Genomic DNA, 20,670 nt, shown 5'->3' with positions numbered 1-20,670 from the left:
TCCAAATGTTGAGAACACGGACACTACAAACAACAATGCTACACATAATGACAATATGGACAATTTTTCAATACATTCAGCAGATGTGGAAGAATCCATTATGAATCCCCATTTCAATCGGTTTGTTGAGGAAATAATGAGGAGGGATAGACAATACTTCTTACAAATGATGGCACAAAGTGGAGCCAAGATACCTCATGATTTTGACATGTCTCAAATAATGGAAAATCGACCTTTGCAACAAACTCACTCCAACATGGATCAAAGGAGACCTAATAGTGGAGGAAATAGAGGACCATATATGGTACCTGAATCACCATCATCTTTGCTTCAAAAACCAGAGGTCCCACATACACATGGTCAAGTATATGAAACTCACTTTCGCAGACCATTATGGAAGTCTTATGTAGACAGATATGCTTAATCACATACTCAAGCTACGGATCAACCAAAGCAATTGGATATTCAAAGGCATGCTCAAAATTTGGACACAAGGAAACCCCGTGTCAAATTTGGGGGCAACACATTAGAACATGACATGCCTGTAGAGTATGGTATACATGCACAAAATAGATATGGTGTTCCTCAACATGAATCTATACCAAGTGGTCCATATATGCAGCATCACTATAGACCTCCTCCATATGAACATGTGTATGATCAATATCATCCATATATGCAACACGCTCCTCCTCAAATTGGTGTCTCAAACATGGGGTATGGTCCAAGAAGTCGATCTCCACCTAAGAGCAATTTGGAACAACAAATCAGGGACTTACAAAAGAAAGTGGAGGACATAAATACACCGAAGCCAACATACACAATAAGAGACATATGTCCTTATCCATGCGACAAGAGCATTCCAATGCCTCCATTTCCTACACACTTTGTGACGCCTAAATTTGATAAGTATAGAGGAAAAGGGGATCCTAAGGCACACATGAGATAGTTTTTCACAGCTTGCATTGAAGTAGCTTCAGAAGAGACATATTTGATGAGATTATTCCCACAAAGCTTAGGCGATCAAGCTATGGAATGGTTCTCCCAACTCCCACCTGGTATTAAGTCATGGGGTGACTTAGCAGAGGCATTTATTCAACATTTCTCCTACAACATAGAGACAGACATATCAGTCACTACTTTATACAACACCAAGCAAAAAGAGGGAGAGTCTTTTGCATCATTTTTACAAAGATGGAGGAATCTAGCCAGTAGATGCTCTTGTGAAATTCCACAAAAACAAATGGTAGAGATGTTCACATAGAACGTTAACAAAGACATTGGCTATGATCTAAGGAAAGCTTGTTTGTCCACCTTCAAGGATGTCATTGAAAAAGGCTTAGCAACAGAGAAGGTCCTAATTGAACAAGGAGTCATTAAGGTATTCAAGGAAAACAAAGATGACTTTAAAGGAAAAGACAAGCCAAGATTTTGGAATAAAAACAAGAACATAGTCAATGATGGTGTTGTTGATGCCAATATAGTGCAACCCAAATTCATCTTTTCGGGATCAAGTTCTACAAACAATCAAGTGAATACTCAAACAACTTCTAGATCACGAAGGAAGTACACTCCATTGGGAGAACCACTTGAGTCAGTCTTCAAAAAGCTTGTGGCAAACAAGGTGATCACAGTTCCAGATTTTCCTCCATATAAACCAGAGGTTAAACCAAATTGGTGGAATGATGATGAGTATTGTGAGTTTCATAAGAGCAAGGGTCATAAAATAGGAAATTTTCATCGACTGAAGAACATTGTACAAGATCTCATTGATAGAGGTGACATTGAGATTGAGGGACACTCATCCAATCAAGAACATGAGATGTTTAAGGAACCATTCCCAAAGCATGACAAGGGAAAAGCTAAAGTCACAGATGATCAAGCTAACTATACTAGAGCACCTTACAACTATGATTCAACCATCAATCACATCTCGATGGACAATCATGTCTCTACTATTATCATCAAGGACAAAACTCCTGAGAGTTCTACCCAGCGACCCAAGATTGTCCTAAGAGGTGTTGGATCTTCTTCCGAACCTACCTCTGAATGTCATGTTACAACTCATCGAGGTAAAATTACTTTGCCAAGTGCCTCCACTAAAAATACTGCTTCTTCATCAACCAAACCTGAATATGACCTTGTAGAACAATTAGGGAAGACACCCGCACTCATCTCCATACTTGAGCTCTTACGTATATCCCCCGCACATAAAGCCATTCTTGACAAAATTTTGAGAGACACTTCTGTCCCTACTGATCTGAACGTGGACCAGTTTCAAGCCATGGTGGGATACCTTTCCATTCCACACTCCCTTACATTCACAGAAGCCGACGACGCCTCCGTAAGTTAGCCACATAATGCACCTTTACATGTTGAAGCCTTCATACACAAACATAGAATAAAGTGAGTCCTGATAGATGGAGGAGCTGGTCTAAACATTTGTACATTGAGCACCATTAAACAATTGGGATATTCTGATAAAGCTATGAATTCAACAAATCAAATCACCATCAAGGCATATGATGATGAAGAGCATTCATCCAAAGGCACAGTCACCTTACCTCTCAGAGTTGGGCCAGTTACAAAGGATGTGGTTTGTCAAGTCCTAGACCTGGATCTCACATACAACATATTGCTAGGACGTCCTTGGATTCATGAGATGGGCGCAGTCCCTTCTACATATCATCGATGTATCAAGTTTCCACACAATGGAGTTGAAGTGATCGTCAAAGTTGATCCTAACCCATTCATTTATTGCCATAATCTGTGACCTAAATCAGAAATAACAATTCCAGCTAATTAAGAAGTTATTCCTTCATCAGCATATGTGGATCCAGAATCATTGAAAGCTTCTACATCAAAACAAGCAGAGATCAAAGAAAATTTCAAGATTAAAGACATGGGATGTGGTGAGTATATCTTTCATGTTGATCAAATCCCACTATCTCCTAAGACATTCAGTCGACAGGAACAATCTACAAATAATTTGCAATGCCAAGGAATTGGGTGTGAACCACCTAGTGTTGTGGCTACTAAGTCTGAATGCAAATCTCCTCTAGTGGTGCAAGCAACTCTTGATATCAATAGTCCTAAGAGTGGTTCCAACAAAGAATCTATTGAGCATATCATCAACCCTCTTGAAAAATCACATAGCCTTACCATATCATCCACTACTTCCATTTCCACTCCACTTCTAGACTTGGATCAACAAGAATTACAAAAGCCCTTACTCATTGGGGATCACAAATCAAGCTATGAAAAGAAAAATATAAAAGTCAATAATAAAGAAAAGTCCTTTAGTCCAAATAAAAATCAAAAGCTATTGAACTCTGCAAAAATCAATGTCAAGGATAAAAATCCTATGAAGCAAAAAGAACAAGAGTTGATCTCCCCTAATATCAAAATAACTGGGGGCAAAACTTCTAAAATTTCAAGTCAAAAAGCATACTTGTTGATCCTAAGTCTCCATCATGCTATCCTACTTTCACTCCTTTTTGCAATCATAAGCCTTCATAACTCATCCACATGTTCCACACATCCATCCCCTTCTGGCTATACATCATGGAGCTTTAATGGAACTTCCTTGAGGGACTTTGTTATCAGGGATGCCCAAACTTCTTTAGGTGACACGCATATGGGCCTGTGTAGTCCACACACTAGTAATTCTATCTCAGTTCCTTCATCAAGGAAGATAGTCACTCAAGCTACACATAATTCAGTCAAGGAACATTGCAGCTACAATCACAAGATAAAGCCTCACACACTTGAGGTAGGTGATTTGGTTCTCAGAGAAAACCCCAAGAATCAGCAAGACAGAGAGAAGAAGGGCAAGTTCAAACCAAATTGGCTTGGTCCTTACATCATTACAGCAGTATATGGATCTGGGGCATATCAACTCTCAACTACAGAAGGTGAACCTTTGGAGGATCCTATCAACAGCATGCACCTTCGCAGGTTCTACACATAGCTCTTCAGAGTATCCTAATTCAAAAAATACAAAAAAATCAAAAAAAAAAATTCAAAAATACAAAAAAATTATAAAACAAAAAAAATCGTTACTTGGTGAAAACCTAGCAAACAAGCGCCTTGTGACACAAAAAAAATCAAAAAATTGAAAAAAAGTAAAGAGAAATAATTTCGTCCAACGGTGAAAACCACTTCAGTGGCACCCTGGGCAAGTACCATGGTGAAAACTGGGTCACCAGTGCCATGCGTAGAGACATTGCTCCTCCCTCCTTCAGGATTCTCTTTCATCACTTCACTTTGCACACACTCACAACCTATTCATCCATAATAAACTTACCCATTTCCATCATGGCTTGTTATTGATCTACCCAAGATTGGTTAGCCATTCATAATAAGCCTCCCTTTCCATCCATAATAAATCAGATCCTATCTGTGGCTACAGCAATTCCTACATCTAGTGATGGGTGTGGAACTGAGAACATCACATGTTTCGAGGAGTACAGTTTCTTCCAGCTTCCTTCAATCTATCCGCGCACAATCCACAATAAAGCAACATCTGCATCGCCAGTCCGCAATAAACTTTCATCTTCTTCACAATAAAATATCAGTTTCATGGATTCAGTTAGTTTTAAATGAGACACAGCAGCAACAATAGGCTTCAACAAATCAAATCTTTCAACAGACTCAGACAACATTATGGTTTAGTGCTATCTATCCATTTTGTGAAAGTAAACATTGTGACCACAATCAAATAAGACTTATACAAGTGACAAGAGACACTAAACTTGAGGACTACAGTGGATGTCGGTGTCGAGTCTTGGTTTTCTTTTGATTTTATCTTTTGGTGACATGTCTTTTAGCTTTTCCAGGATGTCTCTGACTAGAGATTATATCTCCAGAATGTCTTTGACTAGAAAGGCGAGGATGGGGTATCGTCACCTATTTGTATTTGCTGTCTGTGGATTGTCTTTTAGTAATGCTATGACTTGTCCAAGGATATGAGGACACTGTGAGTCTAGTGTGAACTGGGGCATCCTTGTTTGTGACTATCTTATCTCCATACAAATAGGTACAATGACTTTTTGGGTCGAACACATGCCTCGATTGTCATAACCTACTTGCCATAATAAAGCTCAATTATGATAACACACAAGAAGCTCTTTCACGTTCATATCTTCTATCTTTCATTCCCCTTTCTTGATTGACTTTCATCGTCCTTCTCGAGTCCGTGTAGCTTGCTATCACATGACTGAGTATAATGACACACCAAAAACATTTACATTTCATGTAGTTGCACCTGCATTACCACATATAAGCATTTCATGCATACATATAGATATCACAACTGCATCACATCCTGCACACAACACCTATTAGCACAATTTACATTTGCATTATCATATTCATCTGCATTACATACATTCCCATTTGCATCATGCATCACATATAAAACATAAAAGAACAAAATATATTGCATTACATCATATACATATTTGCATCCATATTATAAGCATCACATAAAACATACATCATAAGAACATCTCATCACATAGGTACACATGCATATAGCTGCCGCAAAGATGAATCATCTCATATATATAATCATAAGTGTCATGATACAATGATGTCAAAATACATATGGCTACAAAATCACCCATAGGTGTCTACACCATCATACAAAAATGGTATAATACTGATACATAGGGAGCCCTCTATGGCTATGATGAACTCCCTCCCTTGGAGCTGCCTGGCCTCGACAGAATCTGAGCCCCCGAAGGACCCATAACCCCACCACTCGATGCCTATCTCCTTCGGCTCCCTCCCATAGCTATCGTTGTCTGCGATGGTCTATGGAAGCTCCTCGCCCGCTGATTTGCTGGCACTACACCATAATAGAGGTCCCGCTAGTAGGCAATCTCCTCCCCTGCCTGCAGGACATACGCATATCCTACCCTTGTGTCCTCCGCTACCTGTCTCCCCACCCTCAGCACTGTCTCAACCTCTGTATAGCGCTGAATAGCTTGGTCTCTCTCTCGCTTAGTATCTCGGAGCCTCCTCCTGAGCCAATCCCTCTCCCTCTCCAAATCCTGAATCTCATCTGCCTATCCCTCGCAGATCTCCCTGAGCTCAATCAGCTCATCCTCCTCTGTGTCGGCCCCCTATGGCTCTGCCTGTGGCTCTCCCTGTACAGGTCCCTGTACTGGTACCTGTCCCTATACTTGTGCCTGTATCTGTACGGGTGCCTGTCCCTATACCTGTCCCTGTCCCTATCCTTGTACCTGTCTCTGCACCTGTCTTGGACCCTGTGCTCTAGGACCCTGTGTTGTTGGCACTTGCACCGGCAATCCACCGCAATCCCTCACCACCCGAGCTTGCCTCTCCTCTCCACTCTCCCTCCGAGGTGCAACCTGCCTCTCTCCAACTACTCCCCTCCTCCTCCGTCGCCCTCTGCCCCCATCACCTCCACCCTCCTCATCATCTCCCCCCCCATCTCCCTCCAATGCCTCTTGGATCTGTCAACCGTGGGAATGGATGCTCTGCCCAATAAGCTATATACTCGGCATCCATGCCAGCATCCTCGATCTCAGGCCACATATCCCAGGGTAGGGGCATCATCTCCACCAGCTGTGTGACTGCCTGATCATACGACAGCAACGGCCCAAACTATGCCTGATCTCTAACTATGCGGGCATACATGCCTGAGCCCCGGGGCATCCTCTGAATCCGGCCAAACTGTCGGCCAACCCTGTCCACCAGCTGTCTCTCTAACACATAGGGCATCTGCCCAATCAGGTACCTACTATGGAAGGTGTAGGGCAGCTCCACTGCATCATCCTCCCACTCCTCATAGCCCAGATATGGTCTCCATATGACCACATCGATATCATCCAACACTCGCCGCCAATACTCTAACTTGCCAATCCGTGGCTGTGATGTGATCATATCATACAAATGTACAAAGCTGGGTCCATGACCTCTGCCCCTGAAGTGTATCGGTTGGGTAACTGGTAGATGCTCGTAGGCCCATACCTGCAGCAGTGTCACTCCACAGCCCAATCCCACTGATCCATGATAAACAAACTGATGAAGCTCATAATACAAATGGGCCAGCACACACGGTCCCTAGGCGTATCTGGTGTGCTGTGTCACCAGTGTCTCCAGTGCTCCTCCCCAGCCCACAGCCAAACCCCATGTCGCCCTATCTGGACACAGGAACCCACTGATAGCTCCTCCTATCACTGCTGGCAATGCTAGCCCTGTGGCTGTCATCGTGTCCCACGCCACGTGTCCTACTCTCATCTCTAGTCCTGGGTCCTGGAATACTCGTCTCAGGGCCTCCCTATCTCCATCTCGATCGTATGAGATCAGATCTCCATCGATCGGTACCCGCAGAATCCTGTATACATCCTCCAAGGTGACTGTCATCTCACCCATCGGTAAATGGAACGTGCACGTCTCAGAGTGCCATCTCTCAGCCAGCGCAGTTAACAAACCCATGTTCGCCTGAAACTCAGGCACATACAGTACATGTCTCAAACCCATCTCCTCGATGGTAGCTCTGTCCTCAAACGATAACTCAGGTCGCAATCTCTGCATCGACGAGAATCTCTCTCGTGACTCCAGCATAGGCAAATACTCCTACAGTCAAGCAAATCAATCATGTCAGTTATAGTGGCATTCACTATTCATCACAAAATGCTACTTTTTATCTAAATGCATATGGCTATCTATCCCAGTGACACTCATTGTCCATCACAAAGTGTTGCTTCTATCCTAGTGGTACTCCCTGTTCATCACAAAGTACTACATGTTTGGCACTTCCTGTTTATCACAAAGTGCTATTCACATTTGCACTCCCTGTTTATCACAAATTGCTGCTTATACTTTAAGTACTCCCTGTTCATCACAAAGTACTCTATCTTGGTACTCACTGTTCATCACAAAGTGCCTTGATCTATCCTAGTCTTCCCTAGAGGACCTGCTTGAGTGTATCCTCTCAGCAGCTTATCCAATCGACAGCGTATGTTCATCACAGAACTACCGATTTGACCTCAAAGACGAAAATTTGCATTTTTTTAGACATAAACGTGCTTTCCTGACACAAACGCGCTTACAGACTACACAGACGCGTTTGAACAACACAGACGCGCCTGTATGACACAGACGTGCCTATGCTGTGCACATATGCACCTGTAAAACACAAACGCCCCTACGTGACGCAAACGCATCCGCATTTGACATAAACGTGGTTTTAGACACAGACACGGCTGGCACCTACACAGACGCGCCTAGCAGACACAGACGCCCCTGGCACCTACATAGACACGCCTAAACGATTTTTGACATTTTTGAACCCTACTTCTAAGCACATTTATTGCCCTATCTACCATGCATTAATGACAAAATTAAATGCATCAAAGTACGAGGAGGTTTGGTGGTACTTACCGGCTCTCCTGCCTCTGCTAGCCTCTAGAATCGGCGAACACGGTCGAATCTATGAACGAAAGCCATCGCTGCTAACTGCTACTGCTCTTTTCTCGCTCTACAATCTGCTCTCGTGGATGTGTAGATGACAATGAGGATGTATTTTCCCTCGTGGTCTATCTTATAGCCTACCCTAGCCCTCGCCCTCGTTTCCCGAGTCAGTTTTCCTTATCCTGTGACTCTGTCACTTTATTCAGTCAGTCCATTCTATCCCATTTTTCTTATCGAGAGATTGTCTGCGATCTTTTTAGATATTTTCATCCAATCCCTCGAGGAGGCATATCATTCCCATGTTGGGGCAACTCTATATCAGTTCATCTTATCTTCTTTGAAACAACGCGACAAGCCGCATTGTCTCAAAGAGGGGCAAAATGTAGACACTCAAAATTGTCATGTCTAATTAAATAAATATTATTTATTTAATTATCTAAGCCTAATTCTTCTATTAATTAAATAAATCTTTATTTATTTAATTAATTCATTAGCTTTTTCTACACATGACACATGTCATTCATCTCTTAATTCCTACACTACCTACCTCTTTCATTATTTTATTATTTCTTCTACCTACCCTCTAATCATAGCCGACCTCCTTTTTACACCTCTCAATCTTATCCCTCCATTTCATATAGTGTCTTCTATTTAAGGAGATGCTTCCTTCATTATCAAACCCTAATGACCTAATCACTAATCTTAAGGACTTGACTACACTACGATCCTACTTGCAACCACATTTCATTCTTTGTTGAGCTCTTATGCACATAAAATCTGAGAGCAAATATATCAAGCAAGATCAATGGAGATAGGAAAAATGGAGATCAAAACCCTATTGGACATGTGATGGCATAATCTTTGTGATTTCATTTGATTTGCATTGTCTTAGGTAATCTTCATATGTTATGGTGGATCTTTGTTGTTGTTAGGCTAGGGTTTGGTGGTTGAATTCATTTAGCCTTTCAATTTTGTTATTATTGTTATCCATTTTCACCATATACAGTACTGATTGACTTTAAGGGTAACATACACAAATCGACTTAAGGGTCAAAGACATTTGTTCAATGGGATATGGACCTAGTGTTATGTAGCATTCTCAAGGATGACAGATACGAGCTAAACGCGATTATTTGAGTGACACTAGATAACACAACCATTCAGGTGTATATCATATTCTATTTAATAATAGTATCTCAACCATTGGAGTTTAATCAAATCGACTCCAAAAAATTAAAATTTAAATCTGCTCGTTGATGGCACAGTCGACTTACCTGATAACGCTGCCAACGTAGATGAGAAACTGACCACTTCTTGCTAATGCTCTCCTCTTGACTACAGTGGACTGGTCCTTGAGATAGCTCTCCTCTCCTACTGAATGACAGCATGTGATGCTCCTTCTCTATGTCGATTTCAACAGCTAATCGACCCCCGATTTTAACTTTGTTGGAAGAAGAATAACTTCCACGACCTCGCATGTGTGCCGCCCATTTGGATTGAAAGAAATGAGGGGCGACTCATCCTGGTAAGGCCGATTCCAAATATCCTCGCTCTTTGCAATAAAAGATATAATGGAAATATGGAGAATAAGCAAAGAATCCTCTGCCGATTCCTCCAACTCTCTTATCGACAAAGAAAAGAATGCTAAGAAAAAATGTACGATGGAGAATGAATATCAGATCCTCGAAGATTCTCCCCTGTAGGTACTATCATTTTTTCTTCATTCACGCCCAGGTGATGACTCATCTAAAGTTTAAATTATGACATGTGGTCAGTCCTTCCTTCTTGCAGTAAAGAATGGCTTCCTTAGTGGTGACATTTTTTCTGCTCTTCATGCTCCAGGCATTGGATAGTATAGTTTTGAGAGATGGCTAAGGTAAGTTCCATGCCACGTTTTCCCCTTCACGATCTTGAGGGAGCGTGAGTGGTGTGTTGAAATCATTAACTAGTAGGCTGATTTGCGTGAGTTAAGACACTAAGTCTTCTTTCCTTCTAGTCGCCATATCTTCAAGAGAGTATGACTGGAGTTAGATTTCAAACTGGTTTTCTCTTTCCATGGCGTCTTTTCCTTTCTCTACGCTGCCATGTGTGAGGTTTCGGTCTTCAAGTCGACCTGGGAGAAAACTTCTTATGAAACTTCCTGTTGCTTGATGCATGCCACTCAAACTTATCGTCTCATGGAACGTGGCAAAAGATGGTATATAGTCTCCTCCACTTTTACCTTTGACGTGTATGCTAGTCGAACTTTTAGGTGATTTCTTATTGTGACTTTTTTTTTTTTGGTTTAGGAGAGGGTCGAGACACAGCAAGAACTAAATTTGTAGCCACAACTTGTTCCATAGCAAGAACCTGTACAAAGACAGAGTGGTATCTGATTCTCTAATTAATCAAATCCCTCTTGATCTCGGACTTGATAACATAATTCTCGGATTCGAGTCCGAAACGGATATGCAATGGATTTTGCAACTGAACATTTTCATCCTTTGATTTTGACCAATCAGCCGGTTTCCCTTGGCATCTGGAAAACTCAAGGATGAAAAAAGCATCTCGCGCCATGATCCAACACACTACCTCTGCATTTTAAGAAATTTCTTTATCGTACCGGTCGAATATCTCCCGTATTCGACCCAAAAAAATTGTCAATCACTTCGTCGAAACTGAAGTCAAAATTATCGGTTTTGCTCCGAATTCTAGCATGCTCTCCACGTACTGCCCCACCTTTGAATCGGAAATGGTAAGGGCCGATGGAAACAATTCAGGGAACATAAGCATCCTCATGCTCTTACAACAACTCCTTTGCTGCACTGAAAATACAAGTCCACCTATCATAACTCCGCGGTGCATATTCAGATATGAGATCCAACCTACAATCAATCACCCATTGCTCAAGATCACACGTTGACATATCTAAGAAGCCAGGCAAATCTTTCATTGCATGAATCATCTATTTATAATAACTCTCTACAATTGTTTAAAAGTCAATTTGTGGTTTTACTCAGAAATATTACTCGTCGACCATCAGGTTAAATTTTCCGGCTAATATGTGTTGCTGGTATTTCTTCAAAGCTGCAAACAACCCTACTCTACCAGAGTTAACTGCCTTCAAAGCTAGAATGGTAGATGCCTGTCGGTGTTAAAATCCGACGGTCTTCTCAAACATGAGATTCGACGACCTACGTCATCCGTGAAAGAAATTATTTACCTACAGAAGTAACTCTTCTAAGAAATTACAAATTATTTACCTACTGAAGTAACTCTTCTAAGAAATTACAAATTCAATCATAAGACTGACTCATAACACGGTTTTCGTAAACATGACTGGTGTGTGACGTGTGTACACAACGCAAGATTTCGTGGACTTTCGTATATTACCTACTATAGTAATCAATCCCATGGAATTCACATGCACGAACCATTCAAAGCTGGGTTATTATTGATAGTTACATCTGATTAATGAATGGACCTCCTTTCTTCCGCAGTTCAGACTTTTGTTGGGATGCTACTGTCACGCCAACGTACCCATAGATAAAAGGAGGGATGACAAGAATTTACTTTATTGCTGGTCAATTTCTATTTTGTTGAGACGTTATTGTCACGCCATCATATCCATTCAGTGGTAGAAGATAAAGCAGGGAAGACTATAATTAATTCTATTGTTGGTCAATGGGATATTTGTAGTGGAGGATAAAGGAGGGAAGATTAGAATTTATTTTACTGTTGGATCTTTGGTCTATGGATGAAATTCAGTGGTTCTTAATGAATTCATTAGGGATCAAGTTTTGTTGAGTGTAAGGATGATCTTGTTCCAAATGAATTTGATGGAATAGATACCTTTTAGTCTTAAGACTTGTGCTCTCATATATGGTAGATAAAACAACTTTGTGAATGAAAAATCCTCCATTTAAAAAAAGAGTATACTTCTTTTTTTTTCCTGTTGTTGAAAGTTTTATTGGTCATCACATAAGAATTAATTGAATTTCAAGTATTATTTTTTATAAATTAGTATTATTTAAATTTTTATTTTTATTCATAAAAAGTATATATTATAGTTGAAACGATTGAAGTTAATATTGTATCAATTGTATCTTAACAAATGGTTCAGACTTCACACTTTTTTTAGGTGGCATTGGCCTGGCAAGTGATGGATTTGACTGATGGCACACACTCCAATATCACAACTTTTCAAAATCACATGGTTCTACATGTGTTTAGAGAAGGCAACACGTTAATGGATCTCCTCTCTAAATTAGCAACTAAAATAAATAATTGCATGATTTGGGAGGAGATGTCCTCCCTTTCGGCTAACATTGTCCAAAGGGTACACATGGACAAATGTAGCATTTCAATTTAATTCTTCATCATCTTTAAAGCTAGATGCATGTACTAAATTCATGATGAGTTTCAATTTGGTTAATTTCATTCTTGGTGGTTCCAAAACCTACCATTCTCTTCCTTCCTTGATTCTAGTTTTGGCTACTCTACATTGGGTATGCTATTCGGTGAAAATGGGTGGGGATTTAGTCCAAGTTGAACCCAAAAGAGCATGAGAATGTTGAAAAGGAGCATTAATTTTGGTAAATCTTGAAGGTAGGTAGCATTACTCGCTATAGTCCATGAAAGGATTTGATCCAATTGTTTCCATGGAATTGATTGGATCATGGTCCAAGAAGGGTGTGGTAAAGTTGCATGGCATTTCCTTCCAAGTCTTAGAGGAGACTATTGTGTTGGTGACTGGTATTCCTAATGAAGAAGTGAGCTTGGTGAAGAAACCTAAATGAGACTATAAGGAGGCTATGAAAACATCCTTCAAAAAAGGAGAAAAGTTGAATTGGCTCCAAAGTGGATACAATAGAGAAGACCTTCGTAATGCATAACCAAGAGTTGTAGAAGTTTTAATGTGATATGTCACCTTGGAGGGAAGGTATAAAACATTCCATCCCTTTTTGTCTCGTATTCTTAACAATTTTCATCACTAGATGAAGCTTAATTTTCCTAATTGGTTATTTACTTTGTTGGAAGAATCTATGTTAAATAATGTTGGGTTTGTGAAAACCCCTCTTCACTAGGGATAATTTTTGTGTTTGTTTTAATATAATTTGTCTCTCATTCTTGTGGTTAAGCCCAAACCCAAAATCATAAACCTCTCAATTCTTGCATCGCACACTAGTCGTAAACTTCTACTCCTAGCACTACTTCTTCTTTCACTACCCCAACCCTTGAGTCTAAGTGAACTACTCATTATGGTTTATCCTAGCTCTTTAAAGACAAAATGAAAGTTAAAATGGTGAGATTTTTTGAGCCACTGGGTGTTCTTTTGAGCCTCTAGAGAACTCCTTTATGCCTAACATAGAGTATAGTGATGATTATTAAAGTTACAAAACCAATCCCACACAAAATTCCAGTTCCCCTAACCCTAATGTACCACAACAACCCCTTCCTATTTCCCCTCTTAAAGAGGGCTCCATGAAGCTAGAGGAGGTGCCCATCTTTAAATCCACCGAGATATAATGTATCTTATGCATGAAGATTCAACAAAAAGGGAAGAGATATGTAGGAATTTCAGCACACATATGGATCTTTTGAAGTCATAAATGGCCCAAATTCACTAAGCTAAATGAAAATTTCAGGTTTTCGAGAAGCTAATTTTTGTGAAAGCTTAAGAATGGCCTCAGGAAGACCTTGGTAGTAGGGCTTGGGAACAAATAAAGATTATGGAAGAGACATTAGAGAGATAGAAGGTGAATGCAAAATAAATTCATATTATCAAACGAGAGGCCAAGAATCCCCAACTAGAACCAGAAGTCAGAAAATAAAAATAAAAATAAAATCAGGAGGTCCTAATGAATAACATCTAGCAGCTAAATTACTATAGGGACAATGTTAAGAATATTGCCCTCACCATTTAGGTTATTCAACAAGAGTTCAAGTATCATAAAGAGAAGAAAAGGAGGAGATGTAAGGTGATGTCTATGGCTTAGAGTAGCCTCCCACATCAGGACATAGATAGACCAAAGTATTGATTCCAAAATTCCTACTCAAGCTATAGAGGGCATTGAAAGTCCAGGGTTAAAAGTTGTCACCTTTGAAGAATGGTTGGAATTAGTCTAAAAAGAATGGCAGGTAGCGAAGGGATTAAAGTCCCTCATTGATAGTTAGTTGTTTTTTGTTCTTTGTTGGTTCTCTATTTTTTACCTATTTCATTTTAAAGACTCTACTTATCATTTTTTTTAATCAATCTCACTCATTTTGAGATTTGTTTCATTTTCCTTAATGGAAGATACATAATGAGTTTGGGCCCTTCCCCATGCTAATCTAATCAAAACAATATTTATTTTTGAAGATGACTTTATTTTTAGCTCAACAATGAAACAATCAATTATTATTTTTTTTTCATGGAAAATTTTATATTATAATCCATAATACCAATTTGCCATTCGATTTGGGAGCGTTAACCTTAGTCTATAATGTCTTCAACTAAGAACCAAGGACTAATGGATATCCTTTTTTCCAAAGTCATTCAAGGCATGATCCCAACCTCATTCCTTATGATGACAAGACCTTACACTTTGTAAGACTTGACATATGTTAGACTCATTTAGAACCATTTGAATTCAATAACAACTTTAAAATCCATTTACAAAAGCAACCAAATTTGAAATAGATATTTGATAACTAAATCTAACTTTAAAAAATAGAGTCAATGCTAAATAATGAAATTTGAGTCTTAAAACACATATAATAAAAATTACAAAATAACATTTGAAACAAAAATTAAATGAAGGAAGTAGTTCATCACTACATTCATTATGGTTTGTACAAATATAAATATAATAAAATAATACGCACATAGTAATACAACATTATTCATAAAACTCCACTATAGAGATACCCAAAGAAGTTCACCAATACAACAGTATTGTACATGATATTTGTATCAGTTTAATAACATCTAGAATTTTAATTTTTTTGTTACACAATTCTGGGACACATTGACATTCAATAATATACAGAAGTCCATGTGCATCAAAAAACAGGAGATGACGTTTTCAGCTCATGTTGAATCCTTGCACGGAGAAGGAGATGTGAATGTAGAATGCGAATAGTAGTTGAAGGAAGAAGATTTAGTTTCATTGGTAGCCTATGTGATTCAAAAATGATTCTTAAAAACCATGAGTAGATTGCCAGTTATTCAAATGTAGGATGAAAATGCTGAAATTGGAGGGTACCTTACAAAGAATTCCTTCCACAAGAGAGTGGGATTTGATTCTCTAACTTAACCAAATCCTTCATGATTTCGGACCTCACGGCAGGACTGAAATTTGCTCCGAAATTAGGACAAAACCTTTTCAGATTCTCAAAATCACCCACGGATTCATTAAATAAGGATCTGAATAACTCAAGTGTAACACAAACATCCCGAAGCATCTCATGACTATTGCAATAGATTTCTTTATCGTAGCAGTGTAGATTATATCTCGTTTTCTCTCATTTCAATTTTTCTCTCCACTCGAAGCAACAGTTTTAGCATCTCTTCTTTGAAGCGGTTTTCCTCCTCAACGTTGGCAGATGTCCCATTAACGTTCCCATTCAAATTCTCTTCCCATCTATTTGCCAGCGTACTTCTTGTACCCTTAGAAACAGGGTATGGACATCCATCGAAGCATAATGGCAGGGAAATTATTATCTGATATTCCAGTTTCAAATGCTCTCGTAGACGTATGCAAAATGTCGAAGCATAGACAAGGCGTGCGAACACCGGATGCGTCAAAGAAATGTGATCTCATGGAATAAACGATTGCAGGATATGCACAAAATGCCTTAGTTGAAATGCGATTGGCAGGTGTAAAGCCAGACTTCGCAACCATTGCCAGCATCCTCCGAGCCTGCACCAAAATGGGAACTTTGGAACAGGGTATGGACATAGCTGCAACTTCCCTGATAGACATTTATGGAAAATGTGTAACCACTGACAATGCACGTAAACTGTTTGACAGAATGCTATGATTGCAAGATATGTAAAATGTGGAAGCATAGACAAGGCACCTGAACTGGTTCTCATGGAACGCCTTGATTTTGGGATATTAACAAAATGGATTTACTGAAAAGGCTTCAGAAACTTCCAACCAAATGCAATTGGCGGGTATAAAGCCGAATTGGATAGAGGAATTTTCTCAAAAGGTGGTTGCAAATGCTCTGGACATCCATCAAAGGAATTTGATTTCTAACATTCCCAAGAGGTGCTCCTTTCCGAAATGGCAAATGCCGATGGAAACAATTTGAGGCACATACGCATCTTCACATTCCTTCAACAAGGCCGATGGTGCACTGAAAATGCAAATCAATGCCTCATTTTCTGATCCCACTCTTTCAAGACAACTCTTCTCAAGTAGAAACTGGGACATACTTATGTACATGATTATACCACATATCAGATTCCATACTGGAGGCGTCTTCAGAAGAAATATTTCACTAGCTAACCACAGAGGCCGATCTATTGAAGGCGTCTGTGGAAGAAATGACCTCAATACCGTTCAAACAACCGTTTAATTTATGTAGGTTTGAACGTTAAATGTGAATCAAGTACTGCATATCAGTTTAAAATGGTAATATAACTCAAACCCTACGCTCTTTATACTTTATCTTGTGCTTAAAAAGACAAAAAGGTCCTTCTGGAAATATGCCCCAATAATTTAGGGTTCTTTATCTTATGTTTCAAAATCTTAAATATCTCATAATAAATTATTAAAACCGTACTGAGAGCTATTAATTGTCACATTTGCCTGAAAGAATGGCACTTGTAAGCTATTGAATGCCAAAACCTTAAGAAAAATGGTCTTAAACTTGCCTCATTTAACTGATATTTTAATTTAAAAAGAAAATTCAGTACTTCTTAACCTAAAAGCTTTGTACTGATACATATATGAGTAATTGTTGACTGAAAATACGAAATCATAAATGCCGATATAATCAGTGTCTATGACAGAAACGCAAGCTTACACATTTGAAAAGCTATAGAGTTGAAAGTAGAGTAAGAAACAGATAGCTGGATTACATACGAAGGAATCGCTAATGGTCTATTACTTTAAAAGAAGCTGCACTACAACCCTATAATGTACCACGGATCAAACCAAAGAAAACCACAGGTATTGCAGAGGAAAGGAAAACACAACAGCCACTCACTCTTGATCGTCCAATAATTCATCGCGCTCCGCAAGAATGAAATAAGCAGAAGACCTGCACCGCAGTAAGTATGAGGATAATGGTCGCCCCGATGCCTCCAATAAGAAACCATGGTTTCGAAAAGTAAATTTTCTGGAATTCATTCCAAGCTTCTGCCGCAGCGATCCTACTTTTTCTACTGTAGAACTTGATCAGTTTTCTCCTAGTTCTTTGAATGGGATGACAGCTTGGTAGTAAACGCGATTGCTTACACGAGCTGAAGAGTCGGGCGACTTCAGAGTCTTGGCCAAGACTAACAACAATGACGCCGTTTTCTCTCATCACCGCTGCTCCTTTCTCTGTTTGGCACAACTCATTCATGAACTGAACAAATGCCGTCATTCTTCTCAAAGGGCTGTGCGGGGAACAAACTTCCAGAGCCATTAAATTCCTGATGAATATTTCTGAGTCCGATTCCAATTGTATAGGCGGTATATGTAGCGTTCTTCCCTCAAACCTAAGATCTTGGATTTTACCAGATGCCCGGATTTTCAATCCTCCTTTCTCTAATTGAACTGCAGACGGGACCTTGTGTCTCTCAGACTGTTGCTTCTTCAAATCTTCCATAGAATTTCCAAGGAAAATCCTGTGGTCTTGTGCCTTTTGCCTTTCCCCCTGGTGCACTTCATCTCCAAGACAACAGTAGTAATATATGTCCAAAATATGATTCCGCCTGTGCGATTTGCCAGAAGCGACATAATCGAAAGGCCGATAGTAGATATCATGGAACACGGCCTTGAGCAAGATTTGAAGTTCGGACTGAGCAATTTCAAGGGATTCTCCCATCTCCATAGCAAGAATTTCTTCCAGGACAAAGAGTGGGATCTGATTCTCTAATTTAATCAAATCCTTCATGATTTCCGACCTCACAACAGGGTTGAATTTTGATCCAAATTTGGGGAAAAACCTTTCTAGATTCTCTTTATCAACCACAGATTCATTTAATAAACATCTGAAGAACTCAAGTATGAAACAAGCATCCGGAACCATCATACTACATAGGAAATCATTAGTGAGATTTGTTTCTCTGTCGCAGCACTGTTTTATATCGTAGCACTGTTTTATATCGTCTGCCTTCTCTCCAAATTTCGCCACCATTTGTTTTGACAAGTTTACCATCTCTTCTTTAAAGCGGTCTTTCTCCTCTTCGTTGGATGTACGGTAACTACCTTTCCTCAGAAGAATTCTAACAACTATTCTACTGACCGCTTCCCATTTGATTTCTAACATTCCCCGCAGTTCCTCTTTCCCGTAATGGTAAGGGCCGATGGAAACAATTTGAGGCACATACGCATCTTCACATTCCTTCAACAAGGCCGTTGATACTCTGAACATGCAAGCCGATGTCTCATTTTCTGATCCCACTCTTTCAGGGCGACACTCGTCAAGTGTGACATATTTATGGACATGATTATACCACAAATCAGACTCCATACTTGAGGCGTCTCTGTAAGAAATGCCCTCCGATAAATTGGACTCCAACATATCTCACAAGGAAATCAGAGAGGCCGATCTATTGAAAGCGTGTGTGGAAGAAATATCCTGAACCCAATTCCTGGGCACCCTCATTTCACCAATAAGAAAGAAAATTTCAATGAAAAGGAAACACCGCGTCAACAAAGAAATCTGCGCGTCTTCCCTTCTCACTTGAGACAGAAAAATAAAGTTTGCAATAAAAATTCGTACAGAAAATTCATCGGTCTTGTTTATGCCTCTACTCACGCGTTTTCGTACCAAGACCTTCCCGGTTCTTTCTCGCTTCAGCTCTTCCACGCGTTATTTCCACCAATTTTCTCGCGCACCGATACTACCATGTTACCTGGGAGAGCCAACCAGTAGCCGTTAGTGCACTCACAGATTCTAAACCCTAAACGTTTTGATAATTTATTTATTTTTATTTTTTTTGTTTTGTTTGTATAGCTATTATTCTGGCTTTTAAGTAGTCACCATGTACGTTGTAGATCTTTTATATTTGCAAAGGTCAAAAAGTGAACGTTTTTACATATTTAAAGATATTCCAATAATTGTACACTATAACCACTTCAAAAATGATCAATATTTATGCACAAATGCATAACTCCTTAATTAAAATTTAAAATTTTTAAATATTGGGATAAAGTGGGCCGCTATTGGTACATGTGAAATTTATTAATGGACTCTTAGTTATAATTTTTTTTATTACTTTAAAGTTAGCAATTGGGGGATTGGGTGAGCAAGGAGTGAAAGCATGGGTGGTAACTTGGTGTTGTTATCCTAGTTTGAAAATAGCATATGGTCATTATTGGTAATTATATTTCATCAATGAATTTTAGATGTCTTCAAGAAATATAGGTAGGGGAAGCATACTAGTAGCCATTATAGCTAACTTCGTGCACCCATAGATCCTAAATGATACATTAGATTTTAGTGATTTTTTTTTGTTGACTCTGTATGCAACTTAACTATTTAAAGCTATTGTTTCTAGTAGTCACGATGCACGCAAGGGTCCAAAGGTACACATTTCAAAGTGTCACCTGATACCTACTTAAAGATGCCCCAGTAACTGTGCACTTAAAATTGTAAATACTTATGCACAAATAATTGTTGACTTGGTGCTCAGCACCTCATTCGAGGTTTCTGACATGGCTTAACCGCCTCCCGTTGATCTGGGTAAGTCTGGTGTTTGTAGCAGGCGTTGATAGCTCAAACTTTTGGCGAAATGACAAACTTACCTACAATTGGTATCAGAGCCTTGTTTCACGAGTTCAAATCTCGGGAGGTCTCCTTCATTCCATTGGTGTGGAACCCTTAGTTGATGTTGAGGGGGAGATTGTTGACTTGGTGGTCAGCACCTCCTTTGGGATTTGCGACATGGCTTAACCGCCTCCCGTTGATCTGGGCAAGTTTGTTGTTTGTAGCGTGCGTTGATAGCTTGAGCTTTTGGCGCAACAACAAACATACCTACAATTGGTATCAGATCCTTGGGTCACGGGTTTGAATCTCGAGAGAACTCCTCCATTCCATTGG

The 20,670-nt window shown here is 39.6% G+C and overlaps 1 protein-coding gene across 1 annotated transcript; it reads right to left on the bottom strand.

Moving 5' to 3' along the window:
• Positions 1-16,719: 16,719 nt before the first annotated feature.
• Positions 16,720-19,483, bottom strand: LOC131056850 (UPF0481 protein At3g47200). The gene has a single exon (XM_057991119.2). It carries the CDS (start codon positions 19,147-19,149, stop codon positions 17,644-17,646), a length of 1,506 nt encoding a protein of 501 aa, XP_057847102.2. The 5' UTR covers positions 19,150-19,483; the 3' UTR covers positions 16,720-17,643.
• Positions 19,484-20,670: the final 1,187 nt, after the last annotated feature.

Source organism: Cryptomeria japonica, chromosome 5, assembly GCF_030272615.1.
Source record: "Cryptomeria japonica chromosome 5, Sugi_1.0, whole genome shotgun sequence".
Taxonomy (NCBI): domain Eukaryota; kingdom Viridiplantae; phylum Streptophyta; class Pinopsida; order Cupressales; family Cupressaceae; genus Cryptomeria; species Cryptomeria japonica.
The sequence above is the reverse complement of the archived record's forward strand: the minus strand, read 5'-3'. Positions and strand labels throughout refer to the sequence as shown.

Bases quoted from the DNA above. Each gene is read 5' to 3' on its own strand.
- LOC131056850 (XM_057991119.2), bottom strand. From the start codon at position 19,149: ATGTTGGAGTCCAATTTATCGGAGGGCATTTCTTACAGAGACGCCTCA.